Source organism: Limulus polyphemus, unplaced genomic scaffold, assembly GCF_000517525.1.
Source record: "Limulus polyphemus unplaced genomic scaffold, Limulus_polyphemus-2.1.2 Scaffold677, whole genome shotgun sequence".
Taxonomy (NCBI): Eukaryota; Metazoa; Arthropoda; class Merostomata; order Xiphosura; family Limulidae; genus Limulus; species Limulus polyphemus.
This window is the reverse complement of record NW_013666287.1, coordinates 257,152-274,664: the sequence shown is the minus strand read 5'-3', so window position 1 is coordinate 274,664 and position 17,513 is coordinate 257,152. Positions and strand designations below refer to the sequence as shown.

Here is a 17,513-nt window from a genome sequence, read left to right as displayed (position 1 = left end):
AGATAAAATGTAACTAATTTTACCATTCCATGACATCAACTTGAGATAAACTCTAGCTTAATGAAATCTGCCAAGAACCTAAATGTTTTATTCGTCGTTAAACACGAAGCTCCACAATAGGCAACGCAATCCTCAGACTTATCGTTAACGTTAAGCTCTCGGACTCACCTTTAAACTAATGAATGATACATTGTTAGTAAAATATCAGTTCTGATCAGCTGTATCAACTAAATGTTGCTTGTGTGGTGTTGGAAGAAGCAGGAATGACTCCTGATGAGGGTGGAAACAGGTGCAATATCAGCTGTACCACGAAATATCCATAGGGTAGACTTTTGATGTCATATGCCGTGATCGGAATTTGATCCGTAGCGAATTATTATCATCATTAGAAAGAAACGGATCTTAACTGCCAGTATTTGAGTGGCCGTATGCCATGACCAGAGTTTGATCTGTAGCGACTTATTGATATGCAAAGAGGACACAGAGCGTAATTGTCAGTGTATGATTGATGTTCCTGGGTGTATGGCTTCGTCTGTTTGAGTTTAGAAATTCAAACAATTAAAATACGAAGCTAGTCCTCGGAAAATATGGGGAACTCGGGAAATTCAGTTTTAAAAGATGTCGTGAGACTGGCTTCTCTCACTCAACTCTTTTTTTTTTGCTCTTCATCTGACTGAAATGAAAAATCGTAAAAGTTTCTGTGCAAATCTTTCTCTTGCCTGTGTTTTATTCAGGGTTGACCGTAATGGATCACACACACAACTCTTATGTAGCGTCCAGTGTGAAGAATCTTCCAGTCAGGGTAGTAAAGTTATTGACGACTTTACATGTAAAGTAGAATATTCCTGTAGCATGTATGATCTTAGTGTTGTCACTCATGTAGTATGTATGATCTTAGTGTTGCCACTCCTGTACTATGAATGATCTTAGTGTTGCCACTCCTGTAGTATGTATGATCTTAGTGTTGCCACTCATGTAGTATGTATGATCTTAGTGTTGTCATTCACGTAATATGTATGATCTTAGTGTAGCCACTCCTGTAGTATGTATGATCTTAGTGTTGCCAACCCTGTACTATGAATGATCTTAGTGTTGCCACTCCTGTAGTATGTATGATCTTAGAGTTGCCACTCCTGTAGTATGAATGATTTTAGTGTTGTGTATTTTTTCACCATACTTTGTCGTTTCCACAGTTTTGAGGTTGCAAGTTTTCCGTAGATCACAAAGTCGAATCTTTTCATAGACTAACATTTCCGCGTGTACAGGATTTCCTGTAGCTATGAGTTCAGTACTACACAATAGGATCACTATAAGTCAGATCACGTCGTTCTCCCTATACCTGATGTACTAAAGCACAACTTTGGAACGTATTACCAGACATTACACTCAAATGTGCAATATGACATTTTGATATTGTTTGCGAAGGATAGCTCTTGTTAAAGCCGCATTTGTATCATAATATTATATATATAAATACAAGTATTTTTAGATGATTTTCTGTTATCTGGATATGAAACTTGTAACAGTGACACAAGATTTCTTTCCACAATGAATCGGATTTTTTATGGCAAGTCGAAATATAACTATGGAATTCAACGTTTTGCTAACGTACCATAAAAATTGACCGAATAAACACTTCACACGTAAAAAAACAACAACAAATAACTGAGTTAGAATAATTGGACATAGCAGGCTGTCTCGCAGAAAGGTACTCAGTCACAGTATATGGGACCTACCATATACAGGTGTGATATCTAAAACGAACAAAAAAAATAAGTAAAGTTTTATGAAATGTCAAGATCTGTAAACGTTTTATCATTATATAACTTTTTTCTATATAATATGTTTACAGGGCTTGAAATTTTATAAAACTTGACTTTTTTTGTATAAATCCTTTCTTTTCGTGTATAGTCCTTTTATTTTATCTTTGCTGTTTTTTATTCTTTTTACACGTAAGGTGTCTTTGTTCTACATTATAATGTTCTACAACATAAAGCTTGATTTTAATTATATCTATTATCCATTTTTTACATAAAAACTGCTTTTAGCAAATTATGAAATTATCTTATCAGCTTATCTGAAGATTGAAAAAGCATTTACTTTGTTTTACTTCATAATTATTTAACTTACAATGATTTTTAATTTATATATTTAATACGGTATAAAAATATCATTGAATACGGTCGTGCTGCCATCTTTTTGACAACATTATTACTAAACTAAACAACTTTAAGGATGTTCAAACAAAGAATATAGAAATATTATAGATTATTATTATTATTATTATATATATATATACTGTTACGTCTCCGTTCGTTAGTTAATTTTCCGTAACTTCGTTCCGACGAAACTTTAGCGACACAAGTCCTTTCTTAAATAAAACTGGTTTATTCTTTCTGAATATAACTTTTGCGATACACTTAATTTCAACAGTCGCGCTATAACAAACGCTATAACAACGAATGTCTCACGTTCTCAACTTCAACAATACTCCGTTCAATCACACACTCTCTGACTGCAGTTCAATTACTCATCCCCCCCCCGTCACGTTGTGACCATCTTATATATACTAGTCTAACACATATCTAGTAAATGCTAGGGCATTCATGAAGGAACAGGATATTTCTAGAAACAGGTGGCGTGATACTAGTCATGTGACCTCGCTGACGCAACAATACTTATATATCCAATACATCTAAGAGTTTTGAAACCACTAGTATTCCCTAGTTCAGATCAATCTGTTCAAGGGATATAGTGTGTATTACTTTGTGTAGCATAAGTTTTGCCTTCTGAAGAAGAACAATAATTTTACCCATTTTTAATTGATCATTTCTCACAATCTATAACAGATACTTAATTACTCTCTTGCATATTTATGTAAGTGTTTTGGTCTATTCAGAAATGTAAGAATAGTGGCATTGCAATATTTGAAACAGCTGGTGCAGTACCTCGGGCTTGGACAAATGTTGGTCCTTAATGTATATATAGTCACCATATTGTTCGTTAGGATTTATTGATTCCAGCCACTAGGTGACCCATTTATAGGCCGTTTATTGGGATACGCTTTGTCGAGTGTTGTCGCCTTATTCCTTCTCATCAACGTCGTCATCAGCCTTACTCTTCTCTTTGCCTCCTTTACTTCCGGACATCTCTCAAGCCCTCAAACCAGCTAAATTAGCAGATACGAGCTAACTCTGAAATTTCTTTTAACCCCACGAACTTAGAAAAATTTCTTCTTTTTTTTCGCGAGCGAGGCGAAGGGGGGATATCAATATCCCTGAACACCCCAGTTTAGGAAAGTTTATCTTTCCTTCAAAAAATAAATCTCTGCCACGATTTTTTTATCTTTGGTTTGATTTTGTTTTTCAGTGCTCGTTTTGCTAACTTGTCAGGAGTCAGTACTTTGAGCCTAGATTATAAAAAATGCCGACAACTCAATTTCTGCATTTTCAATCTCAGTTTTTTTATTACCTCTAACGTATGGACATCTTGAGTACATGAACCTAACCTTTAACTTGTACAATTCTTCATGACTAGACAGACTTTTATTTTGTCTAATAAGATATCTGTTATTTTACTGAGAAACGTTCGGCAAATCTAAATTCTTCGAGTGACTTAACTTTTAACCTTCATATAATACAGTAGGAACATTTTGTACTAAAGACAAGCATTTGTCGCGTGCTCAGAGGTATTCAAATATTTGTCAGACACTCCAAAATATTAGAAAACTGGATGACTTTAACATTCATCAATTGGGCATTCAATAACATTTTACCATTTATCGAATTTTCAGGAACATTGAATTATTCATGGTGTTCTCTGGAACATTCAGAAAAGTATGTGTTCTTCAAATATATTACAAGATTCATTGGGTTCTCTGGGATATTCAGAAAAGTATGTGTTCTTCAAATATATTACAAGATTCATTGGGTTCTCTGGGATATTCAGAAAAGTATGTGTTCTTCAAATATATTACAAGATTCATTGGGTTCTCTGGGATATTCAGGCGTTTGTTAGGTTCTCCGGGATATTCAGACGTTTGTACTTAGTAATCAGGCGTTGTTGGTTTCTCTGGGATAATCAGGCATTTGTTAGGTTTTCCGGGATATTCAGACGTTTGTACTTAGTAATCAGGCGTTGTTAGGTTCTCCGGGATATTCAGACGTTTGTACTTAGTAATCAGGCGTTGTTGGTTTCTCTGGGATATTCAGGCGTTTGTTAGGTTCTCCGGGTTATTCAGACGTTTATACTTAGTAATCAGGCGTTGTTGGTTTCTCTGGGATATTCAAACATTCGTTATGTTCTCTGTGACATTGTTCGGTTTTCAGGAATATTTATGCTTTGGTCGAATTTTCTTTGACATTCAGGCATTTGCCTGGTTTTCATAGACAGTTAAGCATTTGTTTGGGTTCTCGAGGATATTCTATCGAAATAGACTCTCAGTGTTTTACGACAAGAAGAGAGAGAAAGAATTATTGTTAAATATGTCTCTGTGTTCGTGGTTGTAGTGAAATAAGATGAATTAAGAATGTCTCTGTGTTTGTGGTTGAAGTGAAATAAGATAAATTAAGTTTGGGAGTGGCTTGGTGGGTCTGATATTAGTAGAAGCACAGTGTTTTCAAGATCGAAAAATTATGAAAATAAATCAATGATAATGTAAAATAGTGTAGCATATTTGTAAGGACCTACATATGATCCCAGTATTTCATAACGTTTCTAAATAATTTCGACTTAGTTTTAACTACATATTTTATTTGCTTTGTGTGTGTGTTTTTTTTCCTATTATAAATGACACTAGTGCGCAGAATAAATATTAAAATATAAAAATATAACAGTGATTGGAAGGACTGTTTTCTGCTATAAATTTTAAATGAGTAATATTTAAAATGAAATACGATTATACCAGTTTAAAGAAACTTTGACTTAACACTGAATGATCTCCGACTTAGAGCTAGCTCTAAAATTAAAATACCTCGATATGAGTTTGTGTTATAAATGAATTGATTTCAACAGTCATTTTAATGTTGTAGAAAAAAAACGCAGATTAATAGTCAAAATAACTCCACACAGAACTGTGAATTTTTATATAAAACTTGTTTTTAGAAAAACATATGCAATGTTTTAAAACATTTACGCAGCAGTGGTGCTTGAAAATCAAATTTTTTTCAGTCAGTCTTCATGATCAGATCATCTTTCATGCAAATTCGGGTAAAGATTAGGATAATCGTTTGTATAAACTGCATGACTCATGATCATACGAACTTGGAAAGTAGAGTTTTTGAAAGTATTTAAAAAATTCCATATAGAGGCTAACTATATTGTTCAGGATTGAATAATTAAGTTCTAACAGAGGCTAACTATATTGTTCAGGATTGAATAATTAAGTTCTAACAGAGGCTAACTATATTGTTCAGGATTGAATAATTAAGTTCTAACAGAGACTAACTATATTGTTCAGGATTGAATAATTAAGTTCTAACAGAGACTAACTATATTGTTCAGGATTGAATAATTAAGTTCTAACAGAGACTAACTATATTGTTCAGGATTGAATAATTAAGTTCTAACAGAGACTAACTATATTGTTCAGGATTGAATAATTAAGTTCTAACAGAGGCTAACTATATTGTTCAGGATTGAATAATTAAGTTCTAACAGAGGCTAACTATATTGTTCAGGATTGAATAATTAAGTTCTAACAGAGACTAACTATATTGTTCAGGATTGAATAATTAAGTTCTAACAGAGACTAACTATATTGTTCAGGATTGAATAATTAAGTTCTACAGCTATTGAATTGATGTATGTTTATATAAACTACTGGTTCCTGTCTCTTAAGGAAATAAATATTTGTATATTATAAAAAGCCAACTTCTAAGGACGACTAGAAAAATACTGTATTTTACATTACGTGTGCAAGTCATAAGACAACTCTATTAGAAGACGCACACAAAACAATTTTTCACATCTTGAGTACAAGATGTAACGTTACTTAAAGTAGGGCTATGTTGAAGAAATTAAGGCGCAAATGAAGAAATATCTCTATACCAGATCATAAAAAAGGGAAAGAAAATTAAAATAAAGCTTTTTCTCATAGGCGTAGTTAGGGGTGAGGGGCACGTGCATAATAACTAAGATGTTGTGGCTGCTGACTTTGCCAGCCGAAATTAAAATACACTACGAATAGTTCCTTAGCAACTTCTATAAACAGATAGTTTTTTTTTGTGCATCTGTATAATGAGTATACTGGTTAGAATCCGAAACATTCTTAGTATTTGTATGACTTACGATTTTGTAGTACACAGAAAACAATTTAATTTGTATTTTTATTCATTGTCAGACAGTTTTTACTCATTTACGAACTGCTCTTCCTTCCGAATGTATTTTTTTTATTGTTTTGTCGTTTATGTTTATAAACTAATTATAAGCGTTTGTATTATCGCTAGTTTGTCATTGGAACGAATTCTGTTGATGCATCGCTCAAGGGATGTCATTGGAGGAAAGTTTAATTTGATGAAATAAAAGATGAAACTAACAGTGTTCAGAACTTTAATGATCAAAAAGAGTTTGTGTGAAAACAGAAAGTTCCAATGAAATAAAAAAGTATGAAACAAGATAAGAAAATCGATGAGCAACGACATTGCTCTGAGGTAAGGCTTTGTAAGAATTTAATGATGTCAATTAAAATTATTTTTCTGGAGAAGAAAATTGTTTTTCACAAAAATGATAAATTATTTTGGTAAAACAATTTTTCCTCTTGTTTGAATCGTGGTTTTACCGATAGAATATATCATTTCCTCTTGTTTGTTTACCGATAGAATATATCAGACCACGATTCAGACAAGAGGAATGATATATTCTATCGGTAAAACCACGATTCAAACAAGAGGAATGATATATTCTGTGGGTAAAAATCACGATTCAAACAAGAGGAATGATATATTCTATCGGTAAAGACCACGATTCAAACAAAAGAAAATGATAAATTCTTTCGTAAAATCACGATTTAGCAAGAGGAAAGGATATATTCTTTCGGTAAAAACGACGATTCAAACAAGAAAAAAATTGACGCAAGAAAGCTACAACTGATCGTGAATTGCATAGAAAGAAAATCTCAATATATTATCTCGATTGGGTTGCATAAGCTTGATTATGTTAAGAATAAGTTGATTGTTTTAGCGCAAAGTTGCACAATGGACTATTTATGCTCTGTACGCTGCGGGGGTTGAACCCGAAATTCTACTCTTGTAAATCCTGAAACCACCGAGTTTGTTATTTTAAAAGATAAAACACTAATTTAGTGGTTAAAATAATTCTAAACAATTTTGACATGCCATATTTCCTACATCTGGATGTTTTTGCCCTTCAAAGAAAAAAAAAGAACTTAACAACACATTTTAGCCTGATCGCATTAAGAAATAGGCTATGTTATGAACCAATAGTTTGCTTAACAAGATCAGAAATAATGTTAAAAAGTTAAGTTAAAGAATTTTGTATAATCTATATAACACTTAAACGAATTAACATAAAGAAAAAGACCATTATTTATTCCATTAAACCACTTTATTCAACTTTTTCACAATGGTTATGTCAAGAATGCACCGGACTACAGATACATTTAGATATAGAGACCCTCCTGCAATACAGTTTCTTTAGATAAAATAGTGTATTATATCACAGAAAAATAATTTTCACGAAATATGAAGCTATTAGATGCTCCATCTGTCTTGCATAGGCACCAAATCTCACACGTGCTTGACAGGTAAGGTCTGATGAATCGAACGTTCATATATGAAACAGAGTACTTTTAACTTTCTTTACCAAAATACATTACGTAACAAACCAACTGTATTGTGTTATTAATTTCAAATCTGTAATTATCGATTGAAGTCTTACACAGAGACGATAAGAGAAATTAGTCCCACATTAGATTGTCCACGACACAACAAAGAGTACATTTATCACTTATGTTCGAAATTTTACTTTAAACCAAGTCAGTGAACTTATTTCTTCGTTTAACACCGAGACACAGTTTCTATAAATGAAAACATCTTACCCCAACATCATTACTTTGATACAATAATAAGTCAGGTTATTGTTCTACAGGGTGACCCAACCAGAGATATGACACTGATTTCTAATGGGAAGAATATCATAAACTATTATAACTAACACTGTTGCAAGCTAGGTGTTCTAACTGACATTGTTGCAAGTTAGTTGTTCTAACTGACATTGTCGCAAGTTAGTTGTTCTAACTGGCACTGTTAAAAACTAGGTGCTTTAACTGACATTGTTAAAAGCTAGGTGCTTTAACTAACATTATTGCAAGCTAGGAGTTCTAACTGACATCATTGCAGGTTAGTTGTTCGAACTGACATTGTCGCAAGTTAGGTGTCCTAACTGACATTGTTGCAAGTTAGTTGTTCTAACTGATATTGTTAAAACGTATATGTTCTAACTAACATTATTACAAGTCAAGTGTTCTATTTCAATAATGCACGTTTGTGTCGTCAGTGTATTATATTCTTCCCATATGAAATCAGTGGGGTATTTCTCGTTGGATCACCCTGTACCTATGAATGTAATAGCTATAAAATATGTTATAACGAATTAAAGTTATTGGGTGATTACAGAATTCGGGTCATTTTTACTTCTCAACACTTGGGACTTTTGACTAACACAACAACAAAGGGTCAAAAAATTGTATTAAAAGTCACATGATATCAAAGGAAAAGAACTACAAAAACACGTCGAAATATTTTGCATTAAGTTATTTTTCAATTACATATTTAAAATATCCATTACAAATCAATTTATCAAAATGAACACAATCGTAAAGATATATAATTTAAGTAAATTATTCTTTCGCATCTATTTACTCTCAGTCTACAGAAATATAATTAAAGCGGTTCCTAAAACACTTTGTTTAGGGAATTTAGAGACAGGTATATTTAAAAACAGAAGAAACAAAAAGAAACCAAAACCAATAACGAGAGATATGAGAAAATAACTTTTATTAGAAGCACCTTACACTTCGCCCCCCAGTAGCACAGCGATATGTCTGCGGACTTACAACGCTAGGAACCGGGTTTCGATACTCGTGGTGGGCAGAGCACAGATAGCCCATGGTGTAGCTTTGTGCTTAACTTCAAACAAACAAACCTTACACTTCAATCGCAAAAAAAAAAACAACAACAACAAAAAAAGAGCTTATATATATTACATAGAATAAACTTATCTGTGGTAAAATGGTGTTAGTTTTAGCCTAACTGTGTATGCACTATATGAATCAGTAGAATTAATAAATACACTATACACGATATTTAATAATGTAACACACATCAAATGTTAAGTACAAATCGTGATGTTAACAACTGGTTGGATGTTACAATTAGTCATTCTAGAAACCCATTCAATCAGCAAGATTGTAAGACTACATAGTATAAGGACATCACCTAAAGTTTCACAGAACCTTATACAATTAAAATACCGAGACAAAAATATAGAGTACAATGCTAGATTTCTATAAAAAGAAATACATAATTTTTTGACATTCATTTTACATATGCTGTTAACACGTAATTATATTTTTGGTTGTAATGTTCTAATCATAAGACACTGATTCATAATGGAATCTGACTTTTTTTTTTAGACTCGTATTATGAAGTAATGAGCTCCTATATATAACTCTTAATAAAATCCAAAATAATCAGTCTTTGAGTAGCTATGTTTCAAATCACACATGATTTAGGTATGAAAAATATAGCTGGTTGTTCTGACCAAGTTATACCATCTCAAACAGAAACTAAATCACTAAAAAACATCAAATGACATAAAAAATATAGCTGGTTGTTCTGACTTTTAGTGATTTAGTTTCTGTTTGAGATGGTATAACTTGAACATCAAATGACATAAAAAATTTAACTTTACTATATGGAATGTATTTTACGAAAAGTGCTATAGGTCTTAATCAACGTACAAGACTTGTAGGAGTCAAAGCAGAAAAAACTGTGTCAGCTCTATAAAACAGAGTTTTACTTCACTGCATTTAAGTGCTTGCAAACTACGATATATCGACAACTGTAAAGGACTCGCCGGCTGTCTTTAAACAAAAATTAAGAAATTTACAAAAATGCAACAAAACGGATCATTACGGTAGTAGGAGCCTTTCTTTGAAGTTTATCATCATCCAAATGTCTACTTTTCTGTGATGTAAAAATATTTTGGTTCACACCAAGTTCTGGCTGTATGGGGAGGATATGTTTTGAAGAATGAGTGAAAGTGTCATATGGTTTTAATTGAATTTCGTTTTATTCTACAGATACCATCCATATTAAAAGAAATTGCTTTATTTCTGACATATTACACACACATATATATTGGTGTTTATACTGTTCATCTGTTATTAACAGCATGAAGTAAAACTAAATGAAATATTTACATTACATGATGACGTATTATAAAGGCATTCTGTCACTCATGGTTGCAGAAAGCGTAGATAAAAACTAATGAATAAATATCTAAAACCCTCAACTCAGAATATAACTGGACGTTTTTCTTGATATACATTTCTGTAGAGCTAATACCATATTTATTTTTTATTGTAAATCGTTAAATAGAGAAAATAGAATCTATAAACAAATAAATCTTAATATTTTCTGTCACCATAAAATAAGAAATAAGTTAATAACGATTATTTTAGTCTTACATGCGATGCCAGCTGGTGGCGAAAAAAAAAAAAATCGCTCACCTTTTAATTAAAAATATTATATATATTCAGACAAACTATGTCTACTTACATTTCAGCTTCCACCTAGTGGTCAAAATAGAAAATGACAAGCGAAAATATCCTCTTCCAGATTGGAATTAATTATAGTTAAATGCTTTGGTAAAGGCATACGAGTGCCAATCTGCAACTAAAGTCAGTACAAAATAATTTTCATAACGCCAGAACCTAATATTAACCCTATTCTATAGAAAAAACAAACAACAACAACATCAAAACGATCTATACATAAATATGCGATTTATTTTAAAACAATATTCTATTTTGGTCCTCACTGTAAATTACCAATGAAAAAAAAAAAGGTGCGAAAAGACTAGTTATTCTGGGATAAACCTTCGAATCTGGAATAGGATATAACGCATCCAGAGAAGTCAATGGAATATCGAGATATTACATAATGAAATACAATATATTTACACCGAAGTTACCGCCTCTGACAACAAACCTTGAACACGATTCATTTATGTTATGGTTCGTATTTGATAAATAACCGGACCTTCTTCCCATAACTAAATAAACACAAAGATAAGACGTTTAACCAAATTTAAATACAGCATGCTTATAGATTAGCGCCGACAGTGTAACGAAAGGAACTGATCTCAACTACAAATCCAACTTCCAACCAAAGACAGTAAACATATTTGTCTTTATCAGTCGGTTTCAGGGAATGGCTAAAAACATATCTTTAAACGGAGAAGGCGCGAAAATGGTTGGGTAGACACTGCAAAGTCCCCCGGTGGGACAGCGGTAAGTTTACGGACTTACAACGCTGAAATCCGGGGTTCGATTCCCAACGGTAAACACAGCAGATAGTCCAATGTGGCTTTGCACTTTGTATTAAAACAAAATAATAAAAAAATATATATTCATGTGGCGCCATCTGCTGCCATTTGAACTAATGCTCTGAAATAAACAAATAAACATCAGCAAGAAATATGTAGCCATTTAGCCACTTACATATTTCAAGATCACGATAAGTTTGAAAAACATTTATTAAAACATAATATTTATCTTTTCCTATGAAACGTTCACCATGAACGTATTATGAAAATACGCCTAAGGTTTAGCCAATGAAATACGATGGTACAACGACACATAATTTGCACTGTTACAGGTACAACTGAGTGAGTTTGAAATTATGAAAACAAAGCATAAGTACTTTTCTAAAACCCATCAAAGACTGGTGCACGCTCTCTTTCTAATCAACATCTTATATTAAATACACGAATCGGTTCTAAAGTTTACCAAACCCGTTCTTGAAATTCATTCCCTACCTTTATGTTGTGATTCTGTGTCACACAGGCATTTCATACTTTGGGAGATATTTCAAGTCTAACCAACACGTGATTCTGTATCATACAGGCATTTCACACTTTAGGAGATATGTCAAATCTAACCAACATGTTGTGATTCTGTGTCACACAGGCATTTCATACTTTGGGAGATATGTCAACTCTAACCAACATGTTGTGATTCTGTATCATACAGGCATTTGACACTTTGGGAGATATGTCAAGTCTAACCAACATGTTGTGATTCTGTATCATACAGGCATTTCACACTTTAGAAGATATGTCAAGTCTAACCAACAACTTGAAACTTACTAGTTTAAAGTTTGACAATAACCTAGAAAAACGAGCAAACAAACAAGCTTGGCTTGAGGTTAATTGTATGTTAATTTCGTGGGATCTTTTGCTATAAATATATAAACGATATATGGATTTTATTTCGGTTATTTTTGCTAAAATAAACATTATGATAATCAACCATTCTCATAGCTAACAATTATTTTAAATCATTAATAGGATATTTGTTAATTTAGTTTAGCATCATACCAGTGATTAAAAATGTAGTGAAAAAGTGACAAGAATTAGGATTACTAATATATTTATATATTTAGAAAAGATGCAAGGAAGACTGTTCTTTTCAGCTGTATGTTGCTTAGCTGGTCTTCTTTCTTATACTTCTTAAATCTTCCGTTAGGTAAGGTTTTCTTTTCAATTGTGTTTTTATCTTTCAGCAAGATGAAGCTACAGCATCACCCGAACTGAAAACTTATGGTAGATGGTTGAAGCTATAAGAAACATAAACACGTTGCTGTTAATTTTATGGTAGATGGTTGAAGCTATAAGAAATAGAAACACGTTCCTGTTAAGTTGTATGATAGATGGTTGAAGCTACAAGAAACAGAAATATGTTCCTATTAATTTTATGGTAGATGATTGAAGCTATAAGAAATAGAAACACGTTCCTGTTAAATTTTATGGTAGATGGTTGAAGCTATAAGAAACAGAAACACGTTCCTGTTAATTTTTATGATAGATGGTTGAAGCTATAAGAAATAGAAACACGTTCCTGTTAATTTTTATGATAGATGGTTGAAGCTATAAGAAATAGAAACACGTTCCTATTAATTTTTATGATAGATGATTGAAGCTGTAAGAGACAGAAACATGTTGTTGTTAATTTTATGGTAGATGATTGAAGCTGTAAGAGACAGAAACATGTTGTTGTTAATTTTATGGTAGATGGTTGAAGCTATAAGAAACAGAAAAATGTTCCTGTTAATTTTATGATAGATGGTTGGAGATATAAGAAACATGTTCCTGTTCAAATACCCAAAACATCAAGGGAGCTTACGACATATTATTATACTCCTCTTTATTTTTTAATCTATTACAAGATCGATATAATTATATCAATGTTTTATATTTACTTTTGGTAAGACTGTGATTCCTACTTATTTCATGATGCTGTCGTTTTGGGGGTACAATATAGAGTTTAAACTCTAAATACTTAAAATTTCTTTCTTAAATTACAAACAAATCCAACTTTTGAAAGGAGACACATCGTTGCACACATATACACAAAATTAAGACTTATAATAGTATTTGCATGACTAACCAATAGATGGCAGAAGTAACACCATACACGACAATCGGAACATTCACTGACTTTTCCGTTCAGATTCACCAAAACTATTCTCTGATGTAATAAATAATAGGAATGCATATCGATTTGATGGGATTTGGTGATTCGTCTTTTGTATTTACATGCAGAGAAATAAAACCGATGAACTTCGTAAATACTACATTTTTTACTCTTTTTCCATCAAATGGTTGTGCTTTAATAATGTTTCAAATACTTAAATACATTTTTTGTTACGAAAACTAGAAATAACCAGTGACTTTCATATTCTTTACTGTCTCTAACGTAAATAACCTTTTGGCAGCAATACATATGCTCTTGACGTAAGCTAGACAATGGTCTAAATTTTATTATACTTTATCCTTCTCGAAAGTTACGCGTTTTAAACACTATATTTTAGGTAATATTGCTACTATTTTTTTGTTATTATAGCAAATCAGTATTGTTGATTTGATTTAGTGAATACATTTGTTTGGGTACTCATTTTATTTCAAAAATACTAATACTTATAGTAGCGCCCCCCAGTGGCACAGCGGTATGTCTGCGGACTTACAACGCTAGAATCCGGGTTTCGATACCCGTGGTGGGCAGAGCACAGATGGACCATTGTGTAGCTTTGTGCTTAATTACAAACAAACAAACTTATAGTAGCTTTAACTTAGGTATTTCAGTTTCAACAGCCACACCTAGTTATTGTTAATTTTGAGTTTAACATTTAAGTCACGTGATCGAAGGTACTCCAAACATGGCTCTTGGTTACATCCTGGAGCATTTTTTACACGGTATGACTGAAAAAGCCAGGAAACGGTCAGGAATCGGTAATCGATTACACAGGCCTGCAAATTTAAACTTCATAAAAGTTGTTTTGGTTCTAATAACGGATTTTACATAATTCAGCTACACAGATTTCGAAAATAATATTAATTTTTTCTACCATGTAGGGATTTTTACAAATCGGGAAGAATAAAAAAATCTTACTTAGATCAAATTATTATTTTGTTTAACACAATGAACATTTTTTAATAATTTTGTTTTTGGGTCCTAGAACGATCGGTAAGACTTTCACGTCGCGATTGGTCTAGAGAAATCTATAGCCAGTGACCCGATTTCAATGAAAATGATTCACTTATGTAGAAGTACATATGGCGTTTTGTGAAAAATCTGTACGTGATGGAGAAAAATGGATATCATTTTCGGATTCAGCGTACAGGAATTACTGTAGAACATGTAAACATTTCAAGATAATTAAACCATCTCAGGCCCGTGTTATCATAAAAAGATTGATGTATTAAATAAAAAAAAAATCGTGTATTAATTATTCGTCATTCATATAATGTCGTCATTCGCTTAACTTGACTGGGTGGATTTGTTGGCTTTAACTTCTCAGTAACCTAGATTATGGGCATCTGTCACTATGACTTCCTGAAATTTTGCTCATCTCTTGAAGATCATCATTCATAATCGTTTCGAATAAAGTAAAACGTGTTAGTCTTTCAATGCTTAATTTATAAAATGTCAGTCCTGTAATGAAGCGAGAGTAGAAATAAATCTCTATACATCTCTGTGAAAATAGAAACGTAAAACTTCAATAAACTGAATTTTCAATTTATGTTACAAAAATATTTCAAGCCACATTAATATTGATTTTTCTCTCAAATCAAACTAATAATTAATCCCATTACAATCTAACACGACAACGTAATAAATACCTGGATGAGTTCTATGTATTGGAATTGATGATGGAAGGAAAGGAATAAATCTTTCAAGTACACGTGTAATGAGAAAGAGATTTTAGAACTGGTCGGGGACCTCGTGTCTCGGTGTCGAGAAAAGTTTTCTTTGCGTTTTTCAGTTGGTTAAAAGGATGAAGAACTGGTAAACCACAGTGAAGAAAGACTTGTGGTAGAGGGAGAGTGATGTGTTGATATGGAATTTCCTTAATTATGAAGACTAAAAAAAAAACATCTGAAAATAGTAGAAGCATAAATGAACATGAACAAATAATATAGGTAAAACAAACAAACAACTCGTTAACTGTAACCTAAATAAGTTGTATTCATAATGCATTTTTTTCCTCAGTTTGTTGGTTTGGTTAATTGGCAACATTATTCGGACTGATACGTACTACCAAAAGTACCATTTTTGTTTTAATTTGATTTATAAATTCTTCTTTTTAAAATACCCTTTTTTTCATATTTTGGCAGTTAATTATAAATAGTCGGTCTAGCATGGCCTAGTGGTTAGGGCGCTCGACTACCAATATGCAGGTCACAAGTTCGAATCCCGCCACCGAACATGCTCGCCCTTTCTATAATGGGACCGTTATAATGCGATAGTCAATCTTACTTTTTGTTATTAAAATAGTTAGCCAAAAAGTTGGCGGTGGGTGGTGTTGAATAGCTGCCTTCCCTCTATTCTACTAATTCTAAGTAAGGGACGGCTAGCGCAGGTAGCCCTGAGCGAAATTCAAACAAACAATATTCATTTATTTTTAAAATTATACAACTTGCTGAAATTTCAACTGCAAACCTAGAAATGTAGGCTTAGCCATGATATTTCGGACATATGGTTAGAAAACCTTGAAGCCAGTCTATTAATTACAACACATTTAACGCAAATGAGAAGAAAAAATCCATTTACGTTTTCGGTTTGTTTGGTTTGAATTTCACGCAAGAATACTCGAGGGTTATCTGCGTGAGTCGTTCCTAATTTAGCAGTGATAGACTAAGGGAAGGCAACCAGTCAAAACCACCCACCGCCAACTCTTGAGCTAGTGAGATTGACCATCACATATAACGCCCTCATTGTAGAAATGGCGAGTATGTTTGGTGACAGGGATTCGAACCTGCGACTCGCAGATTGAGAGTCGAGCGCCCTAACCACCATACTCTTTAGGCCTTCTATAAAAAAACTTGGAAATATGACATCCATTCAGTTTATACTCAGAATAATAATAAAAAAAATCACCTTATGCACTGAAATGACGTTTATAATTAAGAACTGTCCCGGAAATTTTACCTTTTTTTTTTTCTGTTTCTGATAATTATCAGTAAGGAAAGATGACATTAGAACAAAAAATGTATAAAATCAACAGCTGGTCGGTTCATTTGTACATATTTTGAAATATGAATATAAATAACGTGCGGTGTACTTGTTGAATTAGTGGCACGTTAAATGACAGGTAGACATCAGAAATAGAATTCTGTTACTTTGGTAAATTATTCTAACAACCTGTATATGCTTTTTCATAACTTCCACTTTTAATAAATAACCCTAAACGAGGCAAATCTTCTGATATTTTGTTCCACCTCCGAGTTTAAAAACAAAAAAGAATACAATAAAAATTCACGATTTCTCGCATTCTTAAATCTTTGAATGATACCTGGATTTTATTATTAGACATACTTTCTAGAATAAATATAACACGACCTCAATCTCCAGAGTACTATTTTTGATTATAACTAACCTAATATTTTACTCTTTAGGAGGTTATGTTATAGAGGGCGTGTTATATTTGTTTTAGAAAATATTCACTATTTCTACTGTTTAAAAACACAAAACACTAACCATGAAAAGCAAAGGTCCCCGTCTCTGATAGTTTGTACATACAAAATGGCTGTTGGGAACTATCTTTTTAAAGCTGTTGTAAAAGAAATAACAGTTGAAATTGAAACACATTTCTCGTGTAGGAGATCCTTAGCATTAGTTAATACATCTTCTAGAACAGTGGTTTCCAAACTCTTTTAGTCTGAAGCTCCCTTGATCTAAATAAAAAAGTTTGACCCCCCCCCCCCCCCCC

The 17,513-nt window shown here is 32.6% G+C and overlaps 1 protein-coding gene across 5 annotated transcripts in view; it reads right to left on the bottom strand.

The window, feature by feature from the left end:
• Positions 1 to 9,825: 9,825 nt before the first annotated feature.
• Positions 9,826 to 17,513, bottom strand: part of LOC106459895 (cyclic AMP-responsive element-binding protein 3-like protein 2) — an 86,279-nt gene continuing 78,591 nt past the window's right edge. For 2 of the 5 annotated variants that reach the window (XM_013919567.2, XM_022386473.1), the window contains exons 10-12: positions 17,282 to 17,354; positions 15,424 to 15,679; positions 9,826 to 12,860 (exon numbers count right to left, since the gene is read on the bottom strand). In XM_013919567.2, the coding sequence (XP_013775021.1) occupies positions 17,341 to 17,354 (14 nt within the window). In that variant the 3' untranslated portion in view covers positions 9,826 to 12,860; positions 15,424 to 15,679; positions 17,282 to 17,340. Of the gene's footprint in view, positions 12,861 to 13,048; positions 13,067 to 13,308; positions 13,325 to 15,423; positions 15,680 to 17,281; positions 17,355 to 17,513 lie in introns of those variants that run through there. The other 3 variants (XM_022386470.1, XM_022386472.1, XM_022386471.1) reach the window with 3 other exon arrangements.